Below are 24318 nucleotides of genomic sequence, written 5' to 3' on the forward strand. Positions count from 1 at the left end.
AGCCAGACAACAACATGAATCTACACCCACATGGACCTCGTGCACCAAATAGGCCTGGGTGGAGCAGCAGGAGGACACAGTGACTGAACAAAAGCGACGGCGTGCCCCTGGACTGTTCAATAATAAGACTCTGTATTCAGGTGTTTTCTTTATTAAAGCACTGGGAATAAGCATTGAAGAAGAAGAAGAAGAAGAAGAAGAAGAAGAAGAAGAAGAAGAAGAAGGGAGGGAGGAGGAGGGAGGGAGGGAGGAGGGAGGAGGAAGAGGAGGAGGAGGAGGAGGAGGAGGAGGAGGAGTTTGGATTTATATCCCCCCTTTCTCTCCTGTAGGAGACTCAAAGGGGCTTACAATCTCCTTGCCCTTCCACCCTCACAACAAACACCCTGAGAGCTCCAAGAGAGCTCCAAGGAACTGTGACTAGCCCAAGGTCACCCAGCTGGCGTGTGTGGGAGTGCACAGGCTAATCTGAATTCCCCAGATAAGCCTCCACAACTCAAGCGGCAGAGCTGGGAATCAAATCTGGTTCCTCCAGATCAGAGTGCACCTGCTCTTAGCCACTGCTCTTAGCCACTACGCCACTGCTGAGACGTCTATTGCCAGAACTAAGCATAACCAGCAATGCAGTCTCCATTATACCCCACGTCACATCATCCCACTGCTGACTACCAGTTCCCAAAAGGGGGTGTCCCTCACCAGTCCCACAGTCCAGAGATGACTCTGCCAATCTTATGTCGGGTCTTCCTCTTTTCTGCTACCTTCAGCTTTTCCTAGCATTTTTAATTCTCTTACCTATTCTAGCATTAAAATCACCCAATATTAGTACTGGGATATTAGGGAAGTTTGCTTCCTTAAAATGATTAGTCTAAGTTGGAGCTCCAGTAGCCACCAAGTTCCGATGTACATAATAGAAGTGATGAGTAAATAAAACAGATGACAATTAATAATGGTTTAGGGTGCAAATCTGTGAATGAAGCCTGAGCGAATGAGTTACATGGATCAAGATATCTCATTATGGCATGTAGCTATTCCTTAATCAGAATACAGAGACCAGCTTGGGTTTAACCTAAAGCCACGTAGATGGAAAGGATGGAAACCTGTCGTTCTTGGAGCATCTAATAACCAGGTTTCTTGTAATAGTACACAATCAAATTTAGAAATAAAATCCAGCAGAACACGATCCTCCCTTTTAGAGTTCCACCCTGCTGTATTCCAAGAAAGTTAAAACTTGAACATAAGCCTGGGGATTCAATCGGTTTAGCAAGTCAGCTCAGCGGTTCAACTCTATCCAAAACCCCTGCATCATCACAGATTACACACCCATTCGTCCATTTAGCATTATCAGTTATGTTTAGATACAGAGAAACATTTTCTATTTGTCAAATCTAAATTCTGATTGGCTAAAAAAAAAGTGTTCTTAGGAGAAATGATAGGTCCATCCTTATTCATCATATCAGACACTAGAGATTCCTGAGTCGAAGGAATAGAGCATGAAGTCGTAAGCTGCATTAAATTGGACTTTTGTCATTTCCAGCCTTGCCATTATGCCTTCTTGTTCGCTTTTAGGACGGAATGGAGTGAATTGCGTTTATGAGCCTAAACTGCCAGGTTCTCTCACAGAGGTGTAGTCACTTTTTTTTAGGTAATGCAGATTCTGTTACATTAGAAGAATCTAACAATATTAAATTGGAAGTTTCATTAATTTCAATAGGCTGTCTTTGAGACGACAGGAGTGGAATTTCACTTTTACTATTTTGGTTGCCCTCCGCTGGACCAGTTCCAGCTTGTCAATATCCTTCTTGAATTGCGGTGCCCAGAACTGTACACAATATTCCAGGTGAGATCTGACCAATGCAGAATAGAGAGGTGCAAATTAATATATCTGAGCCAGTAATTAATATACTTAATTACTGGCTCTGATTATTTTTTCACCCACTTCACCCCTCTTGACTTTCAGTGACAATTTTCGATCTTAAATGTAAGCAGGTGGCAGTAGCCAAAATCTTAAATCAGACTTTTTCTCCACAACTTTTATTTGGAATGAGCTTCAAACAGACCGAAGAAGCAGTGAAAGTCCAAACTGTTTGTTTATTTCTACGCAACCTTGGTTTATTTCATTATACTTTGATTGATGGGCCGCCCTTCCCGGTAAGTGGGGAATTTACAATTAAAATTAAAGCAACTAATTCCACAGTACATGATGGCGCCTCAGTGATAGAAATTGAAATGGTTCAACATTTTCTATTCCTTGCCTCCATCATGAACTAAAGAGAAACTGCAACCAAGCAGTGAAGGACTGAGACGGCAGAAGGGCAGCTGTGAAGGAGCTAGAAAAGATTCGTAAGGATAAAAGTGTGTTGCTGGTGACCAGGATCAAGATAATTCATTCCATAACAATCTCCTTTATTATGTATGAGTGTGAAAGTTGGACAATGAAGGAAGCTGACAGGAACAAAGTAGTGTCGGAGAGTTTGATAGGGATCGTGGATGGCCCAAGAGACAAATAAGTAGGTGATTGAAGAAGAGTTTGGATTTACTCTCCTTTTCTCAACCTTAAGCAGCTTACAAACTCCTCCTCTTCCTCTGGTGAGGCAGGTGGGGCTGAGAATTCAGAGAACTGGGAATGGTCACCCAGCAGGCTTCATGCACAGCAGCGGGGAAACAAACCCAGTTCACCAGATAAGAGTTTGCCGCTCATGTGGAGAAGTGGGGGCTCGAGCCTGGTTCCGCAGGTTCGAGTCCACCACTCTTAACCACTAGGCCACTTTGGCTCAATCAATTGGTCAAATCAAGCCTGAACTCTCCCTAGAACAGGGGTAGGGAACCTGCGGCTCTCCAGATGTTCAGGAACTACAATTCCCATCAGCCCCTACCAGCATGGCCAATTGGCCATGCTGACAGAGTCTGATGGGAATTGTAGTTCCTGAACATCTGGAGAGCCGCAGGTTCCCTACCCCTGCCCTAGAAGCTAAAATGACCCAACTGGGGCTATAGTCCTTTGGTCACATGATAAGAAGACAAGAGGCGCTGGAAAAGACAATAATGCAAGGAAAAGTTGAAGGTAGCAGAAAAGAGGAAGACCAACAGAAGACTGGCAGAGCCTATAAAGGAAGCCATGGACGGATCTGTTTGAAAGATCTGAGAAAGGCTGTTAACAATAGGATATTTTGGAGGTCATTCATTCACAGGTCTAGCGTAAGTCGGAATCGACGACGGCACTTAACTACTTTATTTTTCCCTGCGGGGGGCCAAGCTGAATTACAACATCCCTATTCCTTGTCCCATTTTATCTTTACACTGTCCTGCGAAGTAGCTTAGGCTGAGAGCCCGTCACCTGGCAAGCTTCTGGAGCAGAGTGGAAGATTCGAACGCAAGTCTCCTCCAAAGTCTTACACCACACTGATTCTAAGAGATATGCTAAATTAAATTAATAAGTCTCGCCTCCCCCTTCGCCTTACAGCCCTGCTAGAGCTCTGGCAATTTATGACCAAAACTAAATATTTATAGGAATGAAGGCAACACGTACGCGCCTCTGTTGTTCGCCAGCCTCAGCCCTGTACATGTTCCTCAGAGGTAGACTGCGTCTGAACATGGAGGTCCCAGTAATCCACCCCTATTCCTGCTCCATGAAGGTTAGATTTATTTTTAACTTTATTTCATTTTTACTCTACTTTTCTCATCGACTGCAGGCACAAGGCAGATTACCTCACTCTTCACTCCTCCATCTTATTCTCACAACAACCCTGTGAGATAGGTCAGGCTGGCAGGGGATGTGGCTGGCCCAAGAAGACCCAGCGAGCTCCCTTTGCAGAATGTGGAGTCGAACCTGGATCCTTCATATCCCACTCCGACACCCTACCCACCATACCAGGCTTGTTCTTTCCGTCACCTTGCCAGGTATATTTGGTCATTGACCTGCCATTAAGTGATAGTGGTAGTAAAATTAAAATTAGATAAAATTAATTAATTAATTGCGATGCGTCGTATAAATTAAAGTCGCCGCCGTCGTCGCTCGTTGCCGCTGGCCATGCAGCCAAATTAGATGCGTCGATGCCAAGTGGTCATTAAAACGGTATTGTGCGCTGTTGCCAGTTGGTCTCGTCAATATTGCCGTCAAGTACCGTCGTCGCTGGGTCAGCCGAACAATCAGATGCCGCTTCTTGCTTTCTTCTTCTTCAGCTATTCTTCTTCTTCTTTGCTTCTTCTTTCTTTGTGGCGTATGGCTGGCTATTTGTTTTAAGCTGCTTCTTCTTTAGCCTTCTTCTTCTTCTTTATTTCTTCATTTAAATTATTGGCTATTCTTTCTCTTCTTCTTCTTCTTCAAACTGTTTATTTAACTGCCTATTGCCAGGTGGGTTTGGCATATGCAGTATCCCTGGAAATTTTTTCTGAATTATCTGGGTAGGGAGGGGAAGGGATTCTATAAGCCGCCGGCAGCGGCCCACACCTTGATTTAAAAGTAACAATAATTCCACTCCCTGCGTTAGCAAAACATGACCCCAGCCGCTTCTCCCTTTATGATTTCCCTCGGCTGGGTGGGGAAAGAACATGAGGCGGGCTTGTTTAAGACAACAACTTCCAAATGCAACAGGAATCTTGTAAAAACAGAAGAGACATTAGGCATTCACAAAACGGGAACAGCCTTTGAGGTAATCCCGGGCAGTTCCCTGCGCTGGGAGAGGAACAGGACGCTTTCGATGAGCTCATGGATTCCTTACTTTGATCCGAGAAAGGCAGTAAAAGGAATACATCACCCCTTTCCGAGGAAATTATCCTTAAATCACCCCAGTGGAGATTTTAAACAAAAACCCGTTCAGCTCTGGACAATTTTCACTCTAGCAAAATAAATACTCCACTTTTGGGGGGACATATTTTGGTAAGATCCCAGGTGTCTCTGACTGGGCAGTCTAGCGGGAGCAGAAGAAAATCCCCGTTGGATCAGAACCAGGATCCATTGAGTCCGGTCTCCCATTTCGCTTTTGAGTACCACAACAGGCCCCATGTAGAGGCCAAAGAAGAAGAGTTTGGATTTGTACCCCATCTTTCTGCCCTGTAAGGAGATTCAAAGGGGCTTACAAACACTTTTCCCCTTCCCCTTCCCACAACAGACACCTGGTGAGGTAGGTGGGACTGAGAGAGTTTGGAGAGAACTGGGACTAGCCCAGGATCACCCAGCAGGCTTCATGTGGAGGAGTGAGGAAACAAATCCAGCTCACCAGATCAGTGTCTGCTGCTCATGCAAAGGGGTAGGGAGTCAAATCAGCTCTCAAGATCTACCGCTTTTAACCACTACACCACATAAAGCTCCCCTCCTCACTGCCCAGAGCCACTGACATTCAGAGGTATACTGTCTCTGAATATGGCGGTTCTATTTGGCTGGCTTCAGAATGGAAATGCTGGGTTGCTTCTCTGCCGCACTACGGCACCGCTGCTATAGCTGTGAGGCCGTATTGTGGTTCCCATTCAAGCAAGGATCCTGGGACTGAAGGTTTCATAAACCACCTGATTCTGACCTGGCTCTTAAGTCTGAGCAGCACCTTAACGCAGAAGAAACTGCCTCGCGGTCCACTTGGGCCAGATATGTGCCAACAACAGAGCATAATCCCATGTGTGGGTAGTCTACTAGGTTCACATAAACACAAGCCCCGCAGGCCCCCGTGAAGCACCTGATACGGTTTTGCATGAATTGGGCAAAGTGTTGATTTTCTGCGTGGGTAACGGCTTCCATTCCTGCCAGCTGGACCCACATGGGAAAAGCACACGTTACTTCATTCACATAAGACGGCCATCGCAGGGATCCGTGCTCCCACTTGACCCACATGGCCATCTTTACTCTGGGAAAAGCATTCCTTGCCAGTTTGTGCTCTGGTAACTTCTCTGCTTGACTACTGCAATGTGCTCTGCGTGGGACTGCCCTTGAAGACAGTCCAGAAGCTGGAGCTGGTGCAGTGTGTGGTAGCTGAGCTGTTAGTCAGTACATCTGGCCAGACATGAACCATGTTGGTCCTTAAAGAACTCTAATGGCTCTTGATTTGCCCCCGGGCCCAATTCATGTTTTTGACGTTGATACTTCAAGCTCTCAATGGCTTGGGCCCTGCCTTCCTGAAGGAACACCTGCACCTGTTATGTACCTGCCCAGGTCACACAGAGAGGTGTTCCTGGTGGTATCTCTGTTCACCTAAGTGGGGAAGCCGAGACACACAGGAGTGCTTTCTCCATGATTCCCTGAGGCTCTGGAATAGCCTCCTCTTGGAAATCCTCTCCTCTACAGCTTCTGGTCTAGAGGTTGGGCGTCAGGGAGTTGGGGTGGGGATTATTTCAAGGATATTTTAATGGCAGTTTTAATTGTTCTATTTTTATTGTTCTATTTTTATTGCAGTTTTAATTGTCATATTTCGTTGATGATATTTTTATTGTGTTTTTTAAAATTGTTTTTAACTCATGCAAGCTGCCTAGAAGCACTAGGACAAGGCCAGGGGTAAAGATTTATCTATATATATAAAAACAAACTGTGAGTTTGTTCCTGATGGTCTAGCACAGGAACTGCTGGGCCAATTCCTCTGAAAATTCCCAGCCACTGTAGTCAGCCAGGCAAGAGTGTTTTTAGATGTTCACATACCTGAAATTTCACACATGGCCCAGGTAAAACACCTTTTTTCTGGCGCTCCATGGTGAAGGACATGCAGCTGCCTGTGTGTAACTGTCACCCTTAAAATGTTCGTGCCCTTAAAATGTTCGCTCAGATGGCCAGATATGAGCAGTGGAAACAGTACATAGGTAATAACTCGAGTGGAAGTGAAACACATACTCATATTGCCATGTGAGACGTCAGGTGGGGTCCCCCCTCCCTCACACGCAGGTACCTTTCACTCTCTGTGCCTCACCCACTACTATCACACAACACACATACTCTCATACACATTCAGCTCATCCTCACACTCCTCACTCTGCCCTCCCTCACATCCAACCACCATTTAACTACTTCCTCGCCCATATTCCACACCCATATTGAACAAGCTTGAATGTAAAAGACAGCTGGAGGGAGGGAGAGGGAAGGGACGGAGGGGGAGGCATGCAAGGGAAGAGAAGTGAGGGAGGGGAGAGAGTGAGGAGTGGCATGCAAGGGAGGGGAGAGAGGGGCCAGCCAGCCTAGATTCCCTGAATACTGAGGTTACAGTTCAGAAAACCAGGTTGCCTCTGAGGCATGCGTTACTCAGGAGTAAGCTCGGTAAAGCAACCGTGACATACTTTGAATGGCTGAGTCGTGCCCCTCAGAGGGTTTACTCAGAAGCAACACCCATTGCCACCAACCAACCTTACTCCCAGGTAAAGGATCATGACCAGCCAGCCTAGATGTGTGGGAGGGGTGCCTTTCCATCCCCCCTCCCAAGGAATGTGGTCACACCCATCAATGACATCGCACAGTATCAGGCTGCGCGTTTCCATGAGCACATACTGCTGGCCTCTGCAATTGATTTGCTGCTACTGTTCCTTTCCCATTTCACCACAATAACCCACAGCAACGCGTGGCTGGGTACCGCTAGTAAATAAATAAAAATGAATAAATCGACACCGCTGCCTGTACAAAAAGAAAAGAAGACGAAACCCAAATCAGAATCTCAGGTCTGAATGGACTGTCCCACTCCTTCACACATCTCCTGCATGCGCAGACTTTTGTCTCAGCCAATTGTTAGCAACGCAATTATCCAAATCCCCCTTGAATGGGGTAGATGCTCATTTAATCCCCTGGACCAAACCAGTTACTCCATGGCAGAATGAGAACATGACTAAGAGGTTGCAATGCCCTTGAATAAAAAGGCCCAGCCTCTGGGGAAGGCAGGAGACGAGATGTCCTTTGGGGAAAACAGCTACCATTTAGACTAAAGAAAAGCCCTAAGGCAGGGCCGGCCGGCACAGCCGTGGAAACAATGGACCGAAATTCCAGAGTCACACCTAGGTGTGCCAAGAAGCCCCAAAGACAACAAAGGACAAAGAACGGAACATACCTGGCAGAATGTTACGCCAGGAAATAGAAGGTGGTAGAAAGGTCAGCCTTTTGCACATCTTATGCTACTTATAAGGTTTTTAGAGCAGAAGGTCCCCAACTTTTTGGAACCAGTGGGCACCTCTGGAATTGTGACACAGGGTGATAGGTGCAACTACAAAATGACTGCTGTAGGAGATGGAGCCAGCCACAACATGGCTGCCACAGGAGGTGGAACCACACAACATGGCTGCCAGAAGAGGCGGAGCAATCCACAACATGGCTGCCTCGGGAGGCGGAGCAGCATAACATGGCTGCCAGAAGAGACGAAGCAATCCACGACATGGCTGCTACAGAAAACAAAGCCACACAACATGGCTGCCAGAGGAGGTGGAGCAATCCACAACATGGTTGCCACAGGAGGCTGAGCCACAAACTATGGCTGCCACAAGTGGACCAATTCACAACATGGCAGCCACAGTGGACGGAGCCACAAACTATGGCTGCCACAGGGGGTGGAATTATACACACAGAGGAGTGAAGGAGGAAAGGACAGGCTGACCAGACGTCCCGCTTTTGGCAGGACAGTCCCTCCTTCAAACAATTTGTCCTGCGTCCCGTGGGTTATTTAAATTGTCCCGATTTTTGGGAGGCTGCCGCACTGCCTTCTGGGGCGCAAGGCAGTGCAGCAGCCTCCCCCGCACGTGACCGCAGGAGCACAGCCTTCTGGGGCTTGCCATTTCCCGCCCTGTCACAGGGCGGGAAACAGCAAGCCCCAGAAGGCTGTGTGCTCCTGCGGCTGCACGCGCATGCGCGCGCGGCCACCTACCCCCATCCCGGTTCACAAAGGTGACCATCTGGTCACCTTAGGAAAGGAGGTAATTAAAAATACACCAGAAATGAGGAGTGAGAGAAAATAAAGTCAATATTGTGGTTGCAGCTGCCACTGAAACATTTTTTTCATCTGCCCAACCAATTGGATCTCCAGTAGCCACTCCACTTTTCCTGCCGCCCATTATTCTCTTTTCCAGGCAGTCTTCTCTCATCTCCCCAATCTTTAAAAAGATGCAGCTGAACAATTTTCTCTCAATACAAAACAAGACCTACACACTTGCTTGGGGGACCAGGTGGGGGCCAGGAAGCCTGAGAAAGGGCCTTCTGGGTTGTGACACAAAAATTTTGCAACTCACAAGAACCCTGAGAGGTAGGTTTGGCTGAGAAGGCCACTGCTTTCACATCCTGCGTGTGAGCTCCCCAAAGCACCTGGTGGGCCACTGCGAGTAGCAGAGTGCTGGACTAGATGGACTCTGGTCTGTTCCAGCAGGTACTTTCTTATGTTCTTTTGTTTAAAGGAATGACTAGGCCAAGGTCAGCCTGCAAGCCTGCAAGCTTCCAAGGCAGAGCATTCGAACCTGGTTCAAACAGTCTAACACCCTCTAACTACATGTTTAAAAAATGTCTCCTGTAACTTTGATTCACTAATGACCCTCAGAATTGCCTGCAATAATCAGCAATAAAGAGCAAAGATTCCTGACAGGCACGTCTCAGGCAAAGTTAAACGTGCACAACTTCCACTAATAGCAATGAACAAATTGAACTCAGGCTGGTTCCCAAAGAGTTATGCCCCTTGGTAGAAACGGGCTGTAGACTTAAACCTCAGATTTTCCTTCCACCCAGCTTGTGGATAAGTGAAACATCAGCAGGAATTTGCAGGAGACATGCTGAAAGGTGTTGGGTTGGGGGAGTAGCTTAGCCACACACACACCCTGCTGGGGGAATAGCTGCATTACAACCAAAACCATCCAGCAGCAGCAGCAAAAGAAGAGGTGGAGCAGGAGTTTGGATTTATATTCCACCTTTCTCTCCTGTAAAGGTGGCTTAAAACCTCCTTGCCTTTCTTCTCCCCACAACAGACACCTTGCGAGGCAGGTGGGGCTGAGAGAGTTCTGAGAGAACTGTGACCGGCCCAGGGTCACCTAGCAGACTTCATGTGGAGGTGCGGGGAAACAAATTCCACTCCAGTCTGCCGCTCATGTGGAGGAGTGGGGAATCAAACCCGGCTCTCCAGATTAGAATCCACCTGCTACACCACGCTGCAAAGAAAGACATTTGCTACATCTTGAAAAAATGATGTTTCTTCTTTTGCTAACTCAAGAGACTTGAACTGATTTATCAGGGAAGAGGACAGTAGAAGAAAGAAGAAAGCATCACCCTTTTCTTTCCTGCTGGTTTCCCACCAAAAAGAGGTGCTTTTAACCCCCATCCTGGGGAAAATACAGGAACTTTTAAAGAACCTTGAAAAAGTACTCATGTTGGTGTGTAATGGCTACCAATCTTGATCCTCCTTGATCTGAGATTGCAAGTGCCTTAGCAGACCAGGTACTCAGGAGCAGCAGCAGCAGCAGCAGAAGGCTATTGCTTTCCCATCCTGCATGTGAACTTTCAAAGGCATCTGGTGGGCCACTGTGAGTAGCAGAGTGCTGGACTAGAGGGACTCTGGTCTGATCCAGCAGGCTCTTTCTTAAGTTCTTATGTTCTTATGTAGTACAAAAATTAGATTTCAGTCCAGTAGCCCCTAAACGCTACTTAGTAGTATGAGCTTTCCAGAGTAAAAGTTCCTATTGCCAGCCACCAAAAGGAATATTAAGTCTCGAGAGCTCCTACCCCGAAACTCTTCTTGGGTTCCAGAACTGAATCAAGAATCTTGTAAATTGTCCCTATCAGGAGTAAAAGCCATTTCAGGTAAGAGACATGACTTGAGACTGTCGCTTCTGACACAGATGGTTTTTTGCCATCTCTCGAACCCACTACATCGGGGCTCATCGCAACCCAAATGCTGGATTGCCCCAGCACCTACACATTGTGTTGTGGTGAGTAATATTTTCAGCCGTCGTTTTATTGCCGAGTACCATAAGCATAAGCATAAGCATAAGCATTTATTGTCATTGTGCACGCACAATGAAATTTACAGCAGCATTCCTCGATGCACACAATTTCAGACTCATACCCCATCACCACTTTCCCCTTCCTCCACCCATCCCTACACAGCCCCAAACACATCAACACGAAGCCGCGGAGTTTAGCATAGCCACAGCTCTAGAGTAGAAGCTGTCTCTAAGCCTCTTTGTCCTAGTTTTGATAGACCTGTATCGTCTGCCGGATGGTAACAGTTCAAAAAGAGAGTGTGCTGGATGAGACGGGTCTCTCAGAATATTTTGGGCTTTCTTTAGGCTTCGGGAATTATAGAGTTCTTCCAAGGAGGGGAGAGGGCAGCCGATAATCCTCTGTGCAGTAGTGATCACCCTTTGGAGCGCCTTCCTATCTGCCACTGTGCAACTGGAGAACCATACACAGATGCAGTAGGTTAAGACACTCTCTATAGGGAGGGGCAAAGCTGGGAGCTGAAGGTAGCCAAATGTCCGTTCATAAGGGAACGTGGTGTGCTTTGGTGTGAAAGCTGCACAATAAAGAAACTGACAGAAGAAAGACTGCAACCAAGAAATCAGAGATTGAGACCGGGAAGGGCTTCCGTGAAGGAGCTACAAAAATTTCTCAAGTGTAAACATGTGTTGCCAGCAGCCAAGCACAAGATAATTCATGCCATAATATTCCCTATTACTATGTATGAGTGTGAACGTCGGACAATGAAGAAAGCCAATGGGAAGAAGGTAAATTCATTTGAAATGTGGTGTGGGAGGAGAATTTTACAGAAACCGCAAAAAGGCAAATAAGTCGGCTATTGATCAAATCAAGCCTGAACTCTCCCTAGAAGCTAAAATACTTAAGCTGAAGCTATCGTACTTTGGTTGTATTGTGAAAAGAGAAGAGTCACAGGAAAAGACAATAACGCTAGGAAAAGCTGAAGGCAGCTGGAAAAGAGGAAGATCCGGGATAAGATGGATCGATTCTATAAAGGAAGCCGCGGCGCTCAGTTTGCAAGCCCTGAACAAGAGGACATTTGGGATAATTGTTGATTCGTAGGGTCACCGGGCGTCGGGAGTGGCTTGACGCAGGTATGCTTCACCACATTGCAAACAATTCTAACAAGGGTGAGGAATGCCCCAGTGTAGCCACAAGGCACTGTTTTCCCCGTTGTCACTCACTCACCGAGATCTTAGTGAAGACCGACAGCAACAGGGACAGGACCGAAAGGTACACACGGATCCTCTCTCCGCCAAACCGCCGTTGGAGATATTCCGGCATGGTGATAATCTGGGGCAGGCAGAAAGAGGACCTCTGCATTATTGTTATAAACCTTGCTTTCTCTCCCCAACCCAGAGTGACTTACAACATTTCCCCTGTTCTCTACCTGTACCCTCACAATAACCCTATGAGGTAGGCTAGGCTGAGAAGTACACGACTGGCCCTAGGTCACACAGCAATCTGCCCCAGAAGAACAGTATTGTAACCTGCCTTGCAGGGTTGTTGTAAGGACAAAGCACAGAAGGGGAGAACGGGATCAGCTGCTTCGGGTTCCCTTTGGGGAGAAAGACAGAGTGTCAGTTAAGAAAAACCAATCCATCTTCAGATGGAGGGGAAAATACAGCTATTTCCAACTCTCTAGCTGTTAATGGTAATAACTAATAGGGGAAAATGGGAAGATTGATTACTAAATCCGGGGGTGGGGAGTAATTTATTTACTTCCCCCTCCCACTAGGGTGGGTGGGTCAGAAGAAGAAGAAGAAGAAGAAGAAGAAGAAGACGAGGAGGAGGAGGAGGAGGAGGAGGAGGAGTTTGGATTTATATTCCCCCTTTCTCTCCTGTAAGGAGACTCAAAGGGTCCTACAATCTCCTTTCCCTTCCCTTCCCACAACAAACACCCTGTGAGGTGGGTGGGGCTGAGAGAGCCCAAGGTCACCCAGCTGGCATGTGTTGGAGTGCACAAGCTGATCTGGCTCACCAGATAAGCCTCCACAGTTCAAATGGCAGAGCGGGGTATCCAACGCAGTTCTCCAGATTAGAGTGCACCTGACCTTAACCACTACATCACCATGGGCACCCTCCCTCCCGCTTCCCCCTCCCCCTAGGGTGGGTCCTTACCAGATGACAGGCCCCTTTCCCCCTCCCCCATGGTGAGTGGGCCCCCAACCAGATGACCGGTCCTTCCTCCCCCAAACCTTCCTCCCAGTGTAGGTGGGCCTCAACCAGAATATAGGCCCCCTTCCTCACTCCTCCTCCTTCACCCTCCCCCCCAGGGTGGGTGGGCCACAGCCAGATGCTTGGCCCCTCCCTCTCCCTCCCCTACTGTTTTTATTTACCCTCTATCTGCAGCTTACTCCATTTAGATTTGCTACACAGCACCTCTGCGGCACCCGGACTGCTCCTGCTTGTTGTTTGTGTAGAGCTTTGCTATGTAGGAACGCGTGGGCTTTCAGCAATGCCTTTCCCAGGCCGGGCACATCTGGATTGATATCTGGGAGCGGGGTGATGGGGCAAGCTGGTGAAAGCGGTGGCGGGGGGGGGGGGGGGTAGTAGTAACAGATTGCTGTGGCCTAGTAACAGAGGCCAGCAATCTTTGTTGGGATAGCTCGGTGGGAAAGCTTTAGTCTTGACAATGAATTCCTGAAGCATAACCCGCTTTGAACTCCAATCAATAAATTGAATTCAATCCTGAGCCTTGAAGGAACATAACAAGAGATCCCAGCACAGAGCCGTGGGGGGGGGGGGGGATGGCGCCCAGGGCAACACCTGCTCTAGGCACACACCCACACCCCACACACACACACCATGTCCCACTTACCTTAGCTGGCGGGAACCTGCCACGGAGACTCCGCCGGCTGAAGGAGCAGCCTGGCGGGGCCGGGTCGAGGGGCGGGGTGTGGGGGGCAATTCTCTGCCCCCCATATGACCAGCTGGCATGCGCCCGGGGATATGTTATCCTACATGTCCCCATGAGCGCTCCGCCTCTGCCCCAGCACATGACGTTCCTCAGCCGTCAGCCATCTTTGACGAGGAAGAGGTAGCCACGGCTCCAACAGAGCCGTGAGTAAAATATATGATGTGTTATTAACAGGTACGTGCCCATTTCTGCTTACCTCCGAAGACATGTAGACGGGAACAAACACCCAAGCCAACACCAGAAGTACGTAGGTAGCCTGAAACAACGCAGAGAGAAATTTACTCACAGACGTTCAGGTCTCATGCAAACAAATGTGCTTTATAGGAGATCACACATTCAGTCTACTTAGGCTGGCTGCCACTCTTCAGGGTCTCCGGAAAGAGGTACCGGTATTTCACACCACCTGTTTACTCCCTGATCTTTCCATCTGGCATTGTGGGCAATTGGACATAGGACCCTCTGTGTGCAAAAGTCACAGCTGACTTACAATGACTTACAACTGACTTGCAGCGACTTACACTTTTCAAGGCCAGAGATGCTCAGAGGTGGTTTGTCATTCCTGCCTCGGAGTCCCCCCTCCCGTGGTATTCTTTGGAGGTCTTCCATTCACATTGACATGCTAGCCAAAATCAGCTGAGAATGCGTGACTGTCCCAAGGTCACTCAAATTTCCATGGCAGAGTGGGGACTCGAACCGGGGTTTCCCAGATCCTAAACCAGTAATGGCAAACCTTTTTGAGACCGAGCGGCCAAACTGCAACCCAAAACCCACTTATTTATCGCAAAGTGCCAACATGACAATTTAACCTGAATACTGAGGTTTTGGTATAGAAAAAATGGTTGGCTCCAAGGCGCGCATTACTCAGGAGTAAGCTTGGTGGTAGTCGGTGACTTTGCTTTGAAGCAACTGTGCAACGCTTCTAACAGGTGAATCACGACCCTAGGAGGGTTTACTCAGAAGCAAACCCCATTGCCAGTAACAGAGCTTACTCCCAGGTAAAGGATCATGCTTTCGTTCTTCCCATGAAAATCAGTAGGGTTTAACAGCGCTTAACAGGGTTACCTACACGGCATCTCCAAAACTAGGTCTTAGATTTAATGCTAATAATCTCCCTGAAATAATTACACTATTACCACATGACAAACTCTGTGCACGCGTGCCCACAGAGAGGGCTCTGAGTGCCACCTCTGGCACCCGTGTCATAGGTTCGCCACCACTGCCCTAAACTGTCCCTTTAACCACTACACCACGCTGGCTCTATGAGAGCAACACAGTTATCGAGAGATGTTAATTATTTGGTATGTTTCCACGGTGTCAGGGATGGTGTGGTCAACTAAAGCAGGACTACTTGATGCAGTAACTGTATTACAAAAGTTTGTTTAGGTAAAAGCAATAAACCACACTTTAAAATACCTGTAAATATGTTCGTTCAGGGTTATTTCTCTGAGTGAACTCGAATAGGGATTGTTTGGGTCTTTTGTGACCTAAGTTTGTGAGCTTTTGAAAATCTCTTCATTTAATTCTTCCTAATATTCTTCAACGTAGGATGTCCAAAGGTATATAATTTCAGTGCTCTACAAATTATCTGTAGATTTTTTTAATACAATGATAATCTATTTTTTTCATCACGGATGAAAAGAGTAGGATAATGCCAGGAAACTACTAGAAGTATTCCTCCTCAAGTTGTTATGCACAAACCACAGTTCAACACCTAATTCAGTTTCCTTAGAATCACAGGATTAAAACAAAAGACCAGTTTCTAGTCATTCTTGGATGTGAAGATATGCCTGACCGAATATCGGGATCATGCTTAGTTAACCACGTCATCTCTGACACACGGAGAGTTAAAACAAGAGTCTATGGGCTGATTCACCATAAAGGTTTGATTAAACAGAGGTCCTTACGTTCCACTCAAAGCCGGCCACGGCTATTCCCCCAGCAGCTCCAGAGCCAGCCAGCCCGATGAAAAGGCCTGATCCTTCACTGCTGGCGAACAGAGACGCTCCGATCTGCAAGCCAAAGACAGCCGATAAGAATCCCATGCCTTTGTGTGCGTCACATTTAATTTCAAACTGGGCTTTCAGAAGAAGAGGAGGAGGAGGAGGAGGAGAAGGAGTTTGGATTTATATCCCCCCTTTCTCTCCTGTTAAGGAGACTCAAACAGCCTTTACAATCTCCTTTCCCTACCCCCCCCCCACAACAAACACCCTGTGAGGTGGGTGGGGCTGAGAGAGCTCCAAAGAACTGTGACTAGCCCAAGGTCACCCAGATGGCATGTGTTGGGGCGCACAAGCTAATCTGGTTCACCAGATAAGCCTCCACAGCTCAAGTGGCAGAGCAGGGAATAGTGCACCTCCAGATTAGAGTGCACCTGCTCTTAACCACTACACCACACTGGGTGGTGCTCCTGATTCAGCACCCAAAGGGGAAGTCTGTGCCCACTTACCGGCCACCAAGCAACATTCTTCCCCGCCAGGAAGTAACCGCTCACTGTGTTCCTGTTGACCCTACAGGAAGACTGAGAAAGACACCATTAGGGACCACAATTGCTGCACGGAGCGGGACCTCAGCGGAGTATAAAGTCATAGACTTCACCCTTTAATGTGGCTGTTTTTGATTGCTGCAGTCTGGAGGTCAGCTGTTACTCTGGAGGAGCTCCAGTCGTCAACTGGAAATTGGCAACCCCTAAATATTCATCACAGTCTGCAACCTACGCTCACTAGCCCAGGATGAAGACAAACACACCCACCCACTGGCGTAATGCCCATTGGGCAAGGTGGGCAGCTGCCCAGGGCATCACCTTGTGGGGGGCATCAAAATGCTGGGGTCGTTTTTGGGTATTTTAGTGGTTTTCCATTGTTTGCCTGCAGGGGGCGCAGTTTTTAGGCTAGCGGCACCTCACCAAATGCTACCCCCCAAGTTTGGTGAGGTTTGGTTCAGGGAGTCCAAAGTTATGGACTCCCAAAGGGGGTGCTCCTAGCCCCCATTGTTTCCAAAGGGAGCTAATAGGAGATGGGGGCTACAGTTTTGAGGGTCCATAACTTTGGCCCCCCTGAACCAAACTGCACCAAACCTGGGGGGTATCATTAGGATAGTTTCCAGATGATACCCTGAAATTTTGGTGCTGATACATCCAAAAATGCGCCCCCTTCAGGAACATCCTAGAAATTTGCCCAAGAATCTTTGTTCTGCATTGAGTTTTCTGTATTGCTGTCAATGGGGGTTGCAGGCTGGGGGGGGGCACATTTCTGAAGGCACAGTCTCAAAACTTTCAGGGTCTCATCAGGAGACTGCCCTGATGATACCCCCCAGGTTTGGTGCAGTTTGGTTCAGGGGGGGGGGGGCAAAGTTATGGACCCTCAAAACTGTAGCCCCCATCTCCTATTAGCTCCCATTGAAAACAATGGGGGATAGGGGCACCCCCTTTGGGAGTCCATAACTTTGGACTCCTTGAACCAAACCTCACCAAACTTGGGGAGTAGCGTAAGGACAGTCTCCTGATGATATGCTGAAGATTTGGTGCTGATATGTCTAAAACTGCACCCCCTGCAGACACCAATGTCCTGGTGAAAAAAAAATTTGGTCGTGGTGGAGTGGCCGCCCATGGGGGTGGGGGGGCATCCAACTCAGGGTCTGCCTGAGCTACAGTTTGCCCAGGGCTACAGTTTGCCCAGGGCTGCCTCGTTACACCCCTGCACCCACCCATGCATTTCGTTTCTGTGGGTTTTTCCTACTTGTAGTGTTGACTTTGGCCATTGTGGACATTTCTGCCAGTCCTTTGGCGGTGTGGGAGTCCAACAGGAGAGAGGAGGTGCCCAGTGAGTTGGGAAGGGTGATCAACTGGATGTGCGTGGGGCTGGGGGCAGAAGCCCCTGTCTTCCAACCATGGGAGGATCCTTTTGGCGCCTAAGAGGGTACTATTTTCAGAACCGTGGAGGTGTTGGTGGCAGCGACCCCCATGGTCCTCCTTGGTAGCGTCAGCTCTAGTCATCAGCATCTTGCTCAGGAGCCAGTGGCACAGACTCCTGGATGGTGCTTGATGAATACTTTTTTATACTATCAGAACACAACTGTTACAGCTACCCTCCTCTTGACTTTTTGGACTTTTTGGAATTATTCTTTGACTGTACTCCACGAGTTGAGGCCCAGAGGATTATCTTCACTGGTATTGACTGTGGCCCATTGCATTTTGCATCACCCATTGCATTTTGCATCACCCATTGCATTTTGCATCACCCATTGCATTTTGCATCTCCCATTGCATTTTGCACCATGCATTTGCATTTTATATCTTATTTTATTTTATTTTATTCATTCATTCATTCATTCATTCATTCATTCATTCATTCATTCATTCATTCATTCATTCATTCATTCATTCATTCGATTTGATAAACCGCCCTACCCCCAAAGGGCTCAGGGCAGTATACAGCAAAACAACAACAAACACAGTAAAAACAAATTGAATAATCCCAGTTAAAAATAATATAAAACCTTAAAACTATAGCAGCAGTAACCTTCAATAAATAGTTAATAGCAAGAGACGTCTGGCATCAAACCCCAAGGAGGGGGCTGGCAGATGGTCAAATACACACATATATAAATACACATACATATATATAGTCCTCAAATTTTATTGGTAGCGTAGGGTAATGTTATTGTAAATAGCTAGTTGGTGGAATTGTCATACTGAGTATTTAATTAGGTTATCATATTGAATTGTAATTAACAGGTAGGTAAAGTAGTTAGTCCATACGGTTGTGAGTAGTGAGTGTAGCTAGGAGTTAGATGTTATTGAAATTAGTAGCTAGACAGCTTGCTTTTAACTGTTGGATCAGGCTCTTTTGCCTTGGGCCATTGCTATGGGAGGGGATGGTGGGAGCGGGGGGGGGTGGCACTAGGGGGCGGGGGATACCAGTAGTATTGGGACGGGGTAGATATGACGGTAGGTGGGGGCCATATGAGAGAAGAAGGGGGAGATGTGATTATGCTCGCCCCCCCCCCCCCGGCCTCCGACCTATCCCGAGGAATGAGGGCTGTGGGGCTCAGGCATCCCCTGCTTCATCCTTGGTGTTGATCAATGCCAGGTCCATCAATAATAAGACCGTGATACTCCAGGACTTTCTTGGGGCCCAGCAGATGGACCTGGCTTGTATCACCAAAACCTGGGGCGAGACAGTTGCCTTGGGCAAAGTCGCCTTCAGGTCCTTGTATGGACCGGTTTTCCCTGCTTGCCGAGTCCGATGTCGACAGGGTCCTAGCTGCTGCTAGACCTACAACCTGTCCTCTGGATCCGTGCCCCTCCTGGCTGATAAAAGCTTGCCGGGAGGAGTTACGACCCCACCTGTTGAATAGCGTCAACAGCTCCCTTGAGCAAGGAGTGTTTCCGGGTGGGTTGAAGGAGGCGGTGGTCCACCCACTCTCGAAAAGACCATCCTTAGATCCCGGTGATCTGGCCAATTACCGCCCCGTCTCGAATCTTTGTTTCTGGGGAAGGTAATTGAGAGAGTAGTGTTGGAGCAGCTTCAGGGCTTCCTGGAGGACACATCGGCACTCGATCCCTTCCAGTCCGGCTTCCGGGCTGGACATGGGACGTAGACTGTCCTCGTCGCTATCACAGATACGCACCGCATGCAGCTGGACCGAGGCGGATCGGCGCTGCTAGTATTGCTTGATCTTACTGCAGCAGTTGATGTGGTCGATCACGATCTTTTGACCCACCGCCTGGCTGCTTTCGAGGTAGGGGGCACTGTCCTTCAGTGGATTACCTCATTTCTCCGGGATAGGGGTCAGCAGGTGTGGTGTGGGGACCAGGCTTCCTATAGGTGCCCACTTCATTGTGGGGTACCACAGGGGGCCTTGTTATCCCCGCTCTTATGTAATATCTACATGCGACTCCTCGCTCAGTTGGTGCGGAGCTTTGGACTGGGTTGTCATCAATATGCTGACGACACCCAGCTCATTCTGTTGATGGAGGGGGGACAGCCTCTGCTCCTGTGGCCCTCCAGCACTGTTTGGAGTTGGTTGCTGGTTGGTTGAGGCAGAGCAGGTTAAAACTTAATCCATCGAAGACGGAGGTCCTTTGGCTGGGCCGTGGTGAGAGGCCTGGGGATTTTCAGCCGCCGGTTTTGGAAGGGGTCAAGTTGGCCCTGACCTCTCTGGCTTGCAGCCTGGGGGTCCGCCTGGATTCCTCCTTATCAATGGAGGGCCAGGTTGCCCATGTTGCCTTCTTCCATCTTCACCAGGCCCGGCGGCTGGCACCCTACCTCTCCCAGGCCGACCTGGCCACTGTGATCCATGCGACGGTCACCTTGAGATTGGACTACTGTAACTCACTCTACGTGGGCCTTCCTTTGAGACTGACCCAGAAGTTGAAGCTGGTCCACAATGTAGCTGCTCAGCTTCTTACAGGGGGTGCTTATCAAGTTCATATCACCCCCGTGCTTCGCCGCCTGCACTGGCTCCCAGTGGAGTTCCGGATAGTCTTCAAGGTGCTGGTATTGACCTTTAAGGCCCATCACGGCTTGGGGCCCGCATACCTGTGGGACTGTGTCACCCCATATGTCCCGAACAGGCCATTGCGTTCTGCGATGGTGGAGCTACTGGAGGTCCCCGGCCCTTGCGTGATGTGGCTGGCCTCTACCAGGGCCAGGGCGTTTATGGCCCTGGCCCCTGCCTGGTGGAACACTCTTCCTCCAGCTGTCCGGGCCCTGTGGGACCTTGGCGAGTTCTGCAGGGCCTGTAAGACTGAGCTGTTCCACCGGGACTTTGATGAGGCTGGCTGCGGATCGGCTGCCCCCTCGTAATGCCCGCCACATTTACCATCTTTGGCAGCGCCTGCTGTTTCCATCCTTGGGCGCTGCCAGCCCCTCCCAGCCTTTTAGATTTGGTGCCTCCAATCTAATCATGCATTGTAGTGTTGTGATGAAATTATTTGCTGCATTGAATTTTAATTAATTAATTTATTATTGTTTTTAGATGGTTTGTGTATTCTTTTGGATTCCGTTAATTGTTATATGGTTGTTTAGGATTATTGTGAGCCTCCTAGAGCCCTTTGGGGATGAGGCGGCCTATAAAATCAAATGAACGAACGAACGAACGAAAGAACGAATGAATGAATGAATGAATGAATGAATGAATGAATGAATGAATGAATGAATGAATGAATGAATTAAAAAAATGAAGTAAGTGTCCATTTTGGGGAAAGACTGAGACAAATGCACGAGATGGGAATCGAACCGGCTGTTTCTCCTATAGTTCTGCAATTGCTTCACAGCAGTAGAACCGGAGCGCAGAGTTTCTTGTGGGAGGGGGTCTAGTTAAGGGCACAGAACAGAGGTAGTTGAGGCTATGCATAAAAGCCACATGAGACACCCTTCCTTTAGCCTCCAGTTTCTTTTTACGGTCGGGACCCGCGGGGGGTCACCCACACAAGGTCCTGCCGAGAGACGGGAAGTGGCATTTTTTTTTATTTTTTTTTTAAGCTGCTGCGACCAGGGAAAGGCAGGCCAGCGGGAATTCGCAAGTTCAAAATATCGCTGTTTGGACCCTCCTGACCTTTGCAGAACCAGTTCCCAGAAATGAACCAAGTCGTCCCTCTCCTGGTTGCATTGTTTAAAGGCAAGATCTGGAAAAAGCCATAGCATGAAGAAGCTGCAGCTGAAGATGGTTCGGCAATACCCTGGGGTCTTCCCCAGATAACTCATCCAACTGCCAGCCAGGGACAAGGACAGTGGTGGGATCAAAAATTTTTAGTAACAGGTTCCCATGGTGGTGGGATTCAAACAGTGGTGTAGTGCCAATGGGGCTGGGTGGGGCACGACAGGGGCGTGGCTGGGCATTCTGGGGGTGGGGCATTGCTGGACGGAGCTGTGGCAGGGACGCGGCAGCTACTGCAGTCCTTGGGCCCGAGGAAACAAATGCACGCAGGCGCAGGCTGCCACGCACCTCCTGCTACACTGCTTCCAGTTCTGTGCGCTACTGCTGAGGAGCGGAGGAGGGGCGTAACTAAGGCAAAAATCACGTGGCAAAATCACCAATTAGTAACCCCCTCTCGGCACACACAAATAATTAGTAACCTACTCTCAGGAACCTATGAGAACCTGCTGGATCCCACCTCTGGACAAGGAGAACATTATTTGCTGTTACGAGAGTAAGGCAAGTGGGCAAGCCCGGAGTACATTCCCTTGCTGAGATCCTACCAGGGAAAATGCTCACGTGCCAGTTACAAGGGACATTTGCTCTGCTCTACCCAAAATTGAATGGCCCCCTTATTAAACCAGAGGTAGAGGATCTTTTGCACTGACTGAGAAAACCCAATCTCATCAGATTTCAGAAGCTCACCAGAATTGGCACCAGCTAGTATTTGAATGTTTATGCCTAATAAAGGTTGAACTTGAACTTGAACTAGTATTTGGCTGGGGGGGCCACCAAGGCAGGCCATGGCAAACCACCTTTGTTTATCTCTTGCAATGGGCTGGATGGTCCGGGATAGACCAGTTGTGACAGATCTTGGAAGCTACGCAGGGTCTGCTTTGGTTGGGGTTGCTACAAACCACCTCTGAATGTCTTTGCTGGCCTTTAAAACCCTACGGCCTAGGTGTCAAACTTGTGGCCCTCCAGATGTTATGGACTACAGTTCCCATCATCCCCTGCCAGCATAATGCTGGCAGGGGATGATGGGAACTGTAGTCCATAACATCTGGTGGGCCGTGAGTTTGACATCTGTGCCCTCTGGGGTCACCATAAGCAGTTGCAACTCAACAATCAAAAAAAGGGGGAAAGCAATTTTTTGAGGGGGGTGGGTTAGGGAGGAATTCCACTGTTGACCTGTTCTGGAAATAAACCGGGTAATTATCTACTGGCACTTCTTTGGGAGACAATGCCATGGCCCAGTGTCTCCTTAAGAGAAAGGCACACCTTCCTATATTATTTTAAAGCACTGGATGATTTTAACAGATTAAAAGGCAGGTGATTTGAAGTTAGATTAAAAGGCAGGTGATTGCTTGGTTAACTACACTTTCACGTCTTCCCAGAGCCGCCATTCTTATAGGAAAGACAGCGAAGAGGTGGCTATTTAAGCAGGAAGGCAACTTATAAATTATCTACATCGATAAATAGAAACCCAATTTATTATCCTGTTACAGCGACAAACACTCTGCCGCAACCCTCGACCACTTTGATTTGCTCCTACCAATAGACCGAACATTTTCGATCGATTCGGCTACCGATTAAAATTTGCCGCCTCAACGGAAAACAGTCTTACCCACAGGCCCACCACCAAGTTTAAAATGAAATAGGCCACCACGACGGTCACGTCAGCAGCGGTAAACTGGGGAGAAAGAGAAAACACTCCGGCGCTGGAATTGCCTTCCATGGTTTGCTGCAGCCGAGTGTAGCTCCAAGACACAGAACTCCAACAAGAACTGGAGCACTTCCAGCTACTTGCAAGAATCCCAGAATTGATCATTAAACAACTTCAAAGTCGGAACGGGTGCTTTTAATGAGCAAGCTATGTGCAAGGTTGCACATACGCCTAGCACCGACTATCCCGTCCTCTTAAGCTAAAAGGTAACGGCTAAAATATGGTTGATCATTACAGAAAAAAGAGACCGGGGAGATTCAAACCGCCATTGCTACGACCCAGTTTTGAAGAACGGGTTCCCCCCACAAAGACCTGTGGACCAGAATAATCTGATGTCGGTATCAAAAAGGAAAATAAAAACCCTAAACATCTCTTCCCTTAAAAAAAAACATAAGCGAAACACATCTGTAAAAGACTTTCTCCGTTGTTTTGGCCTGTCCTTCATACACTGAACCGACAAATAAATTCTTGCCCGATGTTTTGTCAACTTTATCCTCCTTATCTGACCTGGATAAATTAATCTTTTAGCTACCAGAGGTGGACTCTTTTATCCCTTGCGGGGATATCCCTTTTTGCTCTGGTCGCCAGGAAAATCGAGGCAAAGACAGTCAGCAACTAACTGAATTGAATTTTATTCCCTTGGATTAGAAATATAGAACGATGGATTACAAATATAGAATGATGGTTATAATTCTAGAACAGTCTTACTGTTCTAGAACAGTCTAGAACATTTTTATGCTGGTAGCAATATTCGAATTTCTTGGATTTGAAATGTTTTAAATTTTTATTTGATTGTGAATATATTTTAGATTGTAAAGGCTGTATACAGTAAACCTCTGATCTATCAGTCTATTGATCTATCTATCAATCTACCTAAAAAACCTACATATCTATCACTTCTCCATCTATCAATCTACTATTTACCTTTCTGCCTGCCGGCTTAACTCTCCCAACCCCCTTCTAGGAAAAGACCCACAGGGCCAAAATGACAACCAGGCTGAGATGATAAAAACCCAAGAAGGCCGTGGCCGTTTCCTCAAATCCAATTAGTCTCTTCTAGATGGCATCTCTTTCACTCACTTCATAGCTGGTGAGGGGAGAAAATCCCCCACCAGACTCAGAATGTTACTTGCT

At 48.0% G+C, this 24318-nt stretch overlaps 1 protein-coding gene across 1 annotated transcript in view; it reads right to left on the reverse strand.

Annotated features, from left to right (window-relative positions):
* SLC5A10 (solute carrier family 5 member 10) overlaps nucleotides 1-23196 on the reverse strand; it is a 132244-nt gene extending 109048 nt beyond the window's left edge. The window contains exons 1-5 of the mRNA XM_048494819.1: nucleotides 23086-23196; nucleotides 16267-16338; nucleotides 15725-15829; nucleotides 14017-14076; nucleotides 12089-12193 (exon numbers count right to left, since the gene is read on the reverse strand). Of these exons, the coding sequence (XP_048350776.1) occupies nucleotides 12089-12193; nucleotides 14017-14076; nucleotides 15725-15829; nucleotides 16267-16338; nucleotides 23086-23196 (453 nt within the window). The remainder of the gene's footprint in view (nucleotides 1-12088; nucleotides 12194-14016; nucleotides 14077-15724; nucleotides 15830-16266; nucleotides 16339-23085) is intronic.
* Between the last annotated feature and the right edge of the window lie 1122 nt (nucleotides 23197-24318).

Source organism: Sphaerodactylus townsendi, linkage group LG04 (assembly GCF_021028975.2).
Source record: "Sphaerodactylus townsendi isolate TG3544 linkage group LG04, MPM_Stown_v2.3, whole genome shotgun sequence".
Lineage (NCBI taxonomy): Eukaryota > Metazoa > Chordata > Lepidosauria > Squamata > Sphaerodactylidae > Sphaerodactylus > Sphaerodactylus townsendi.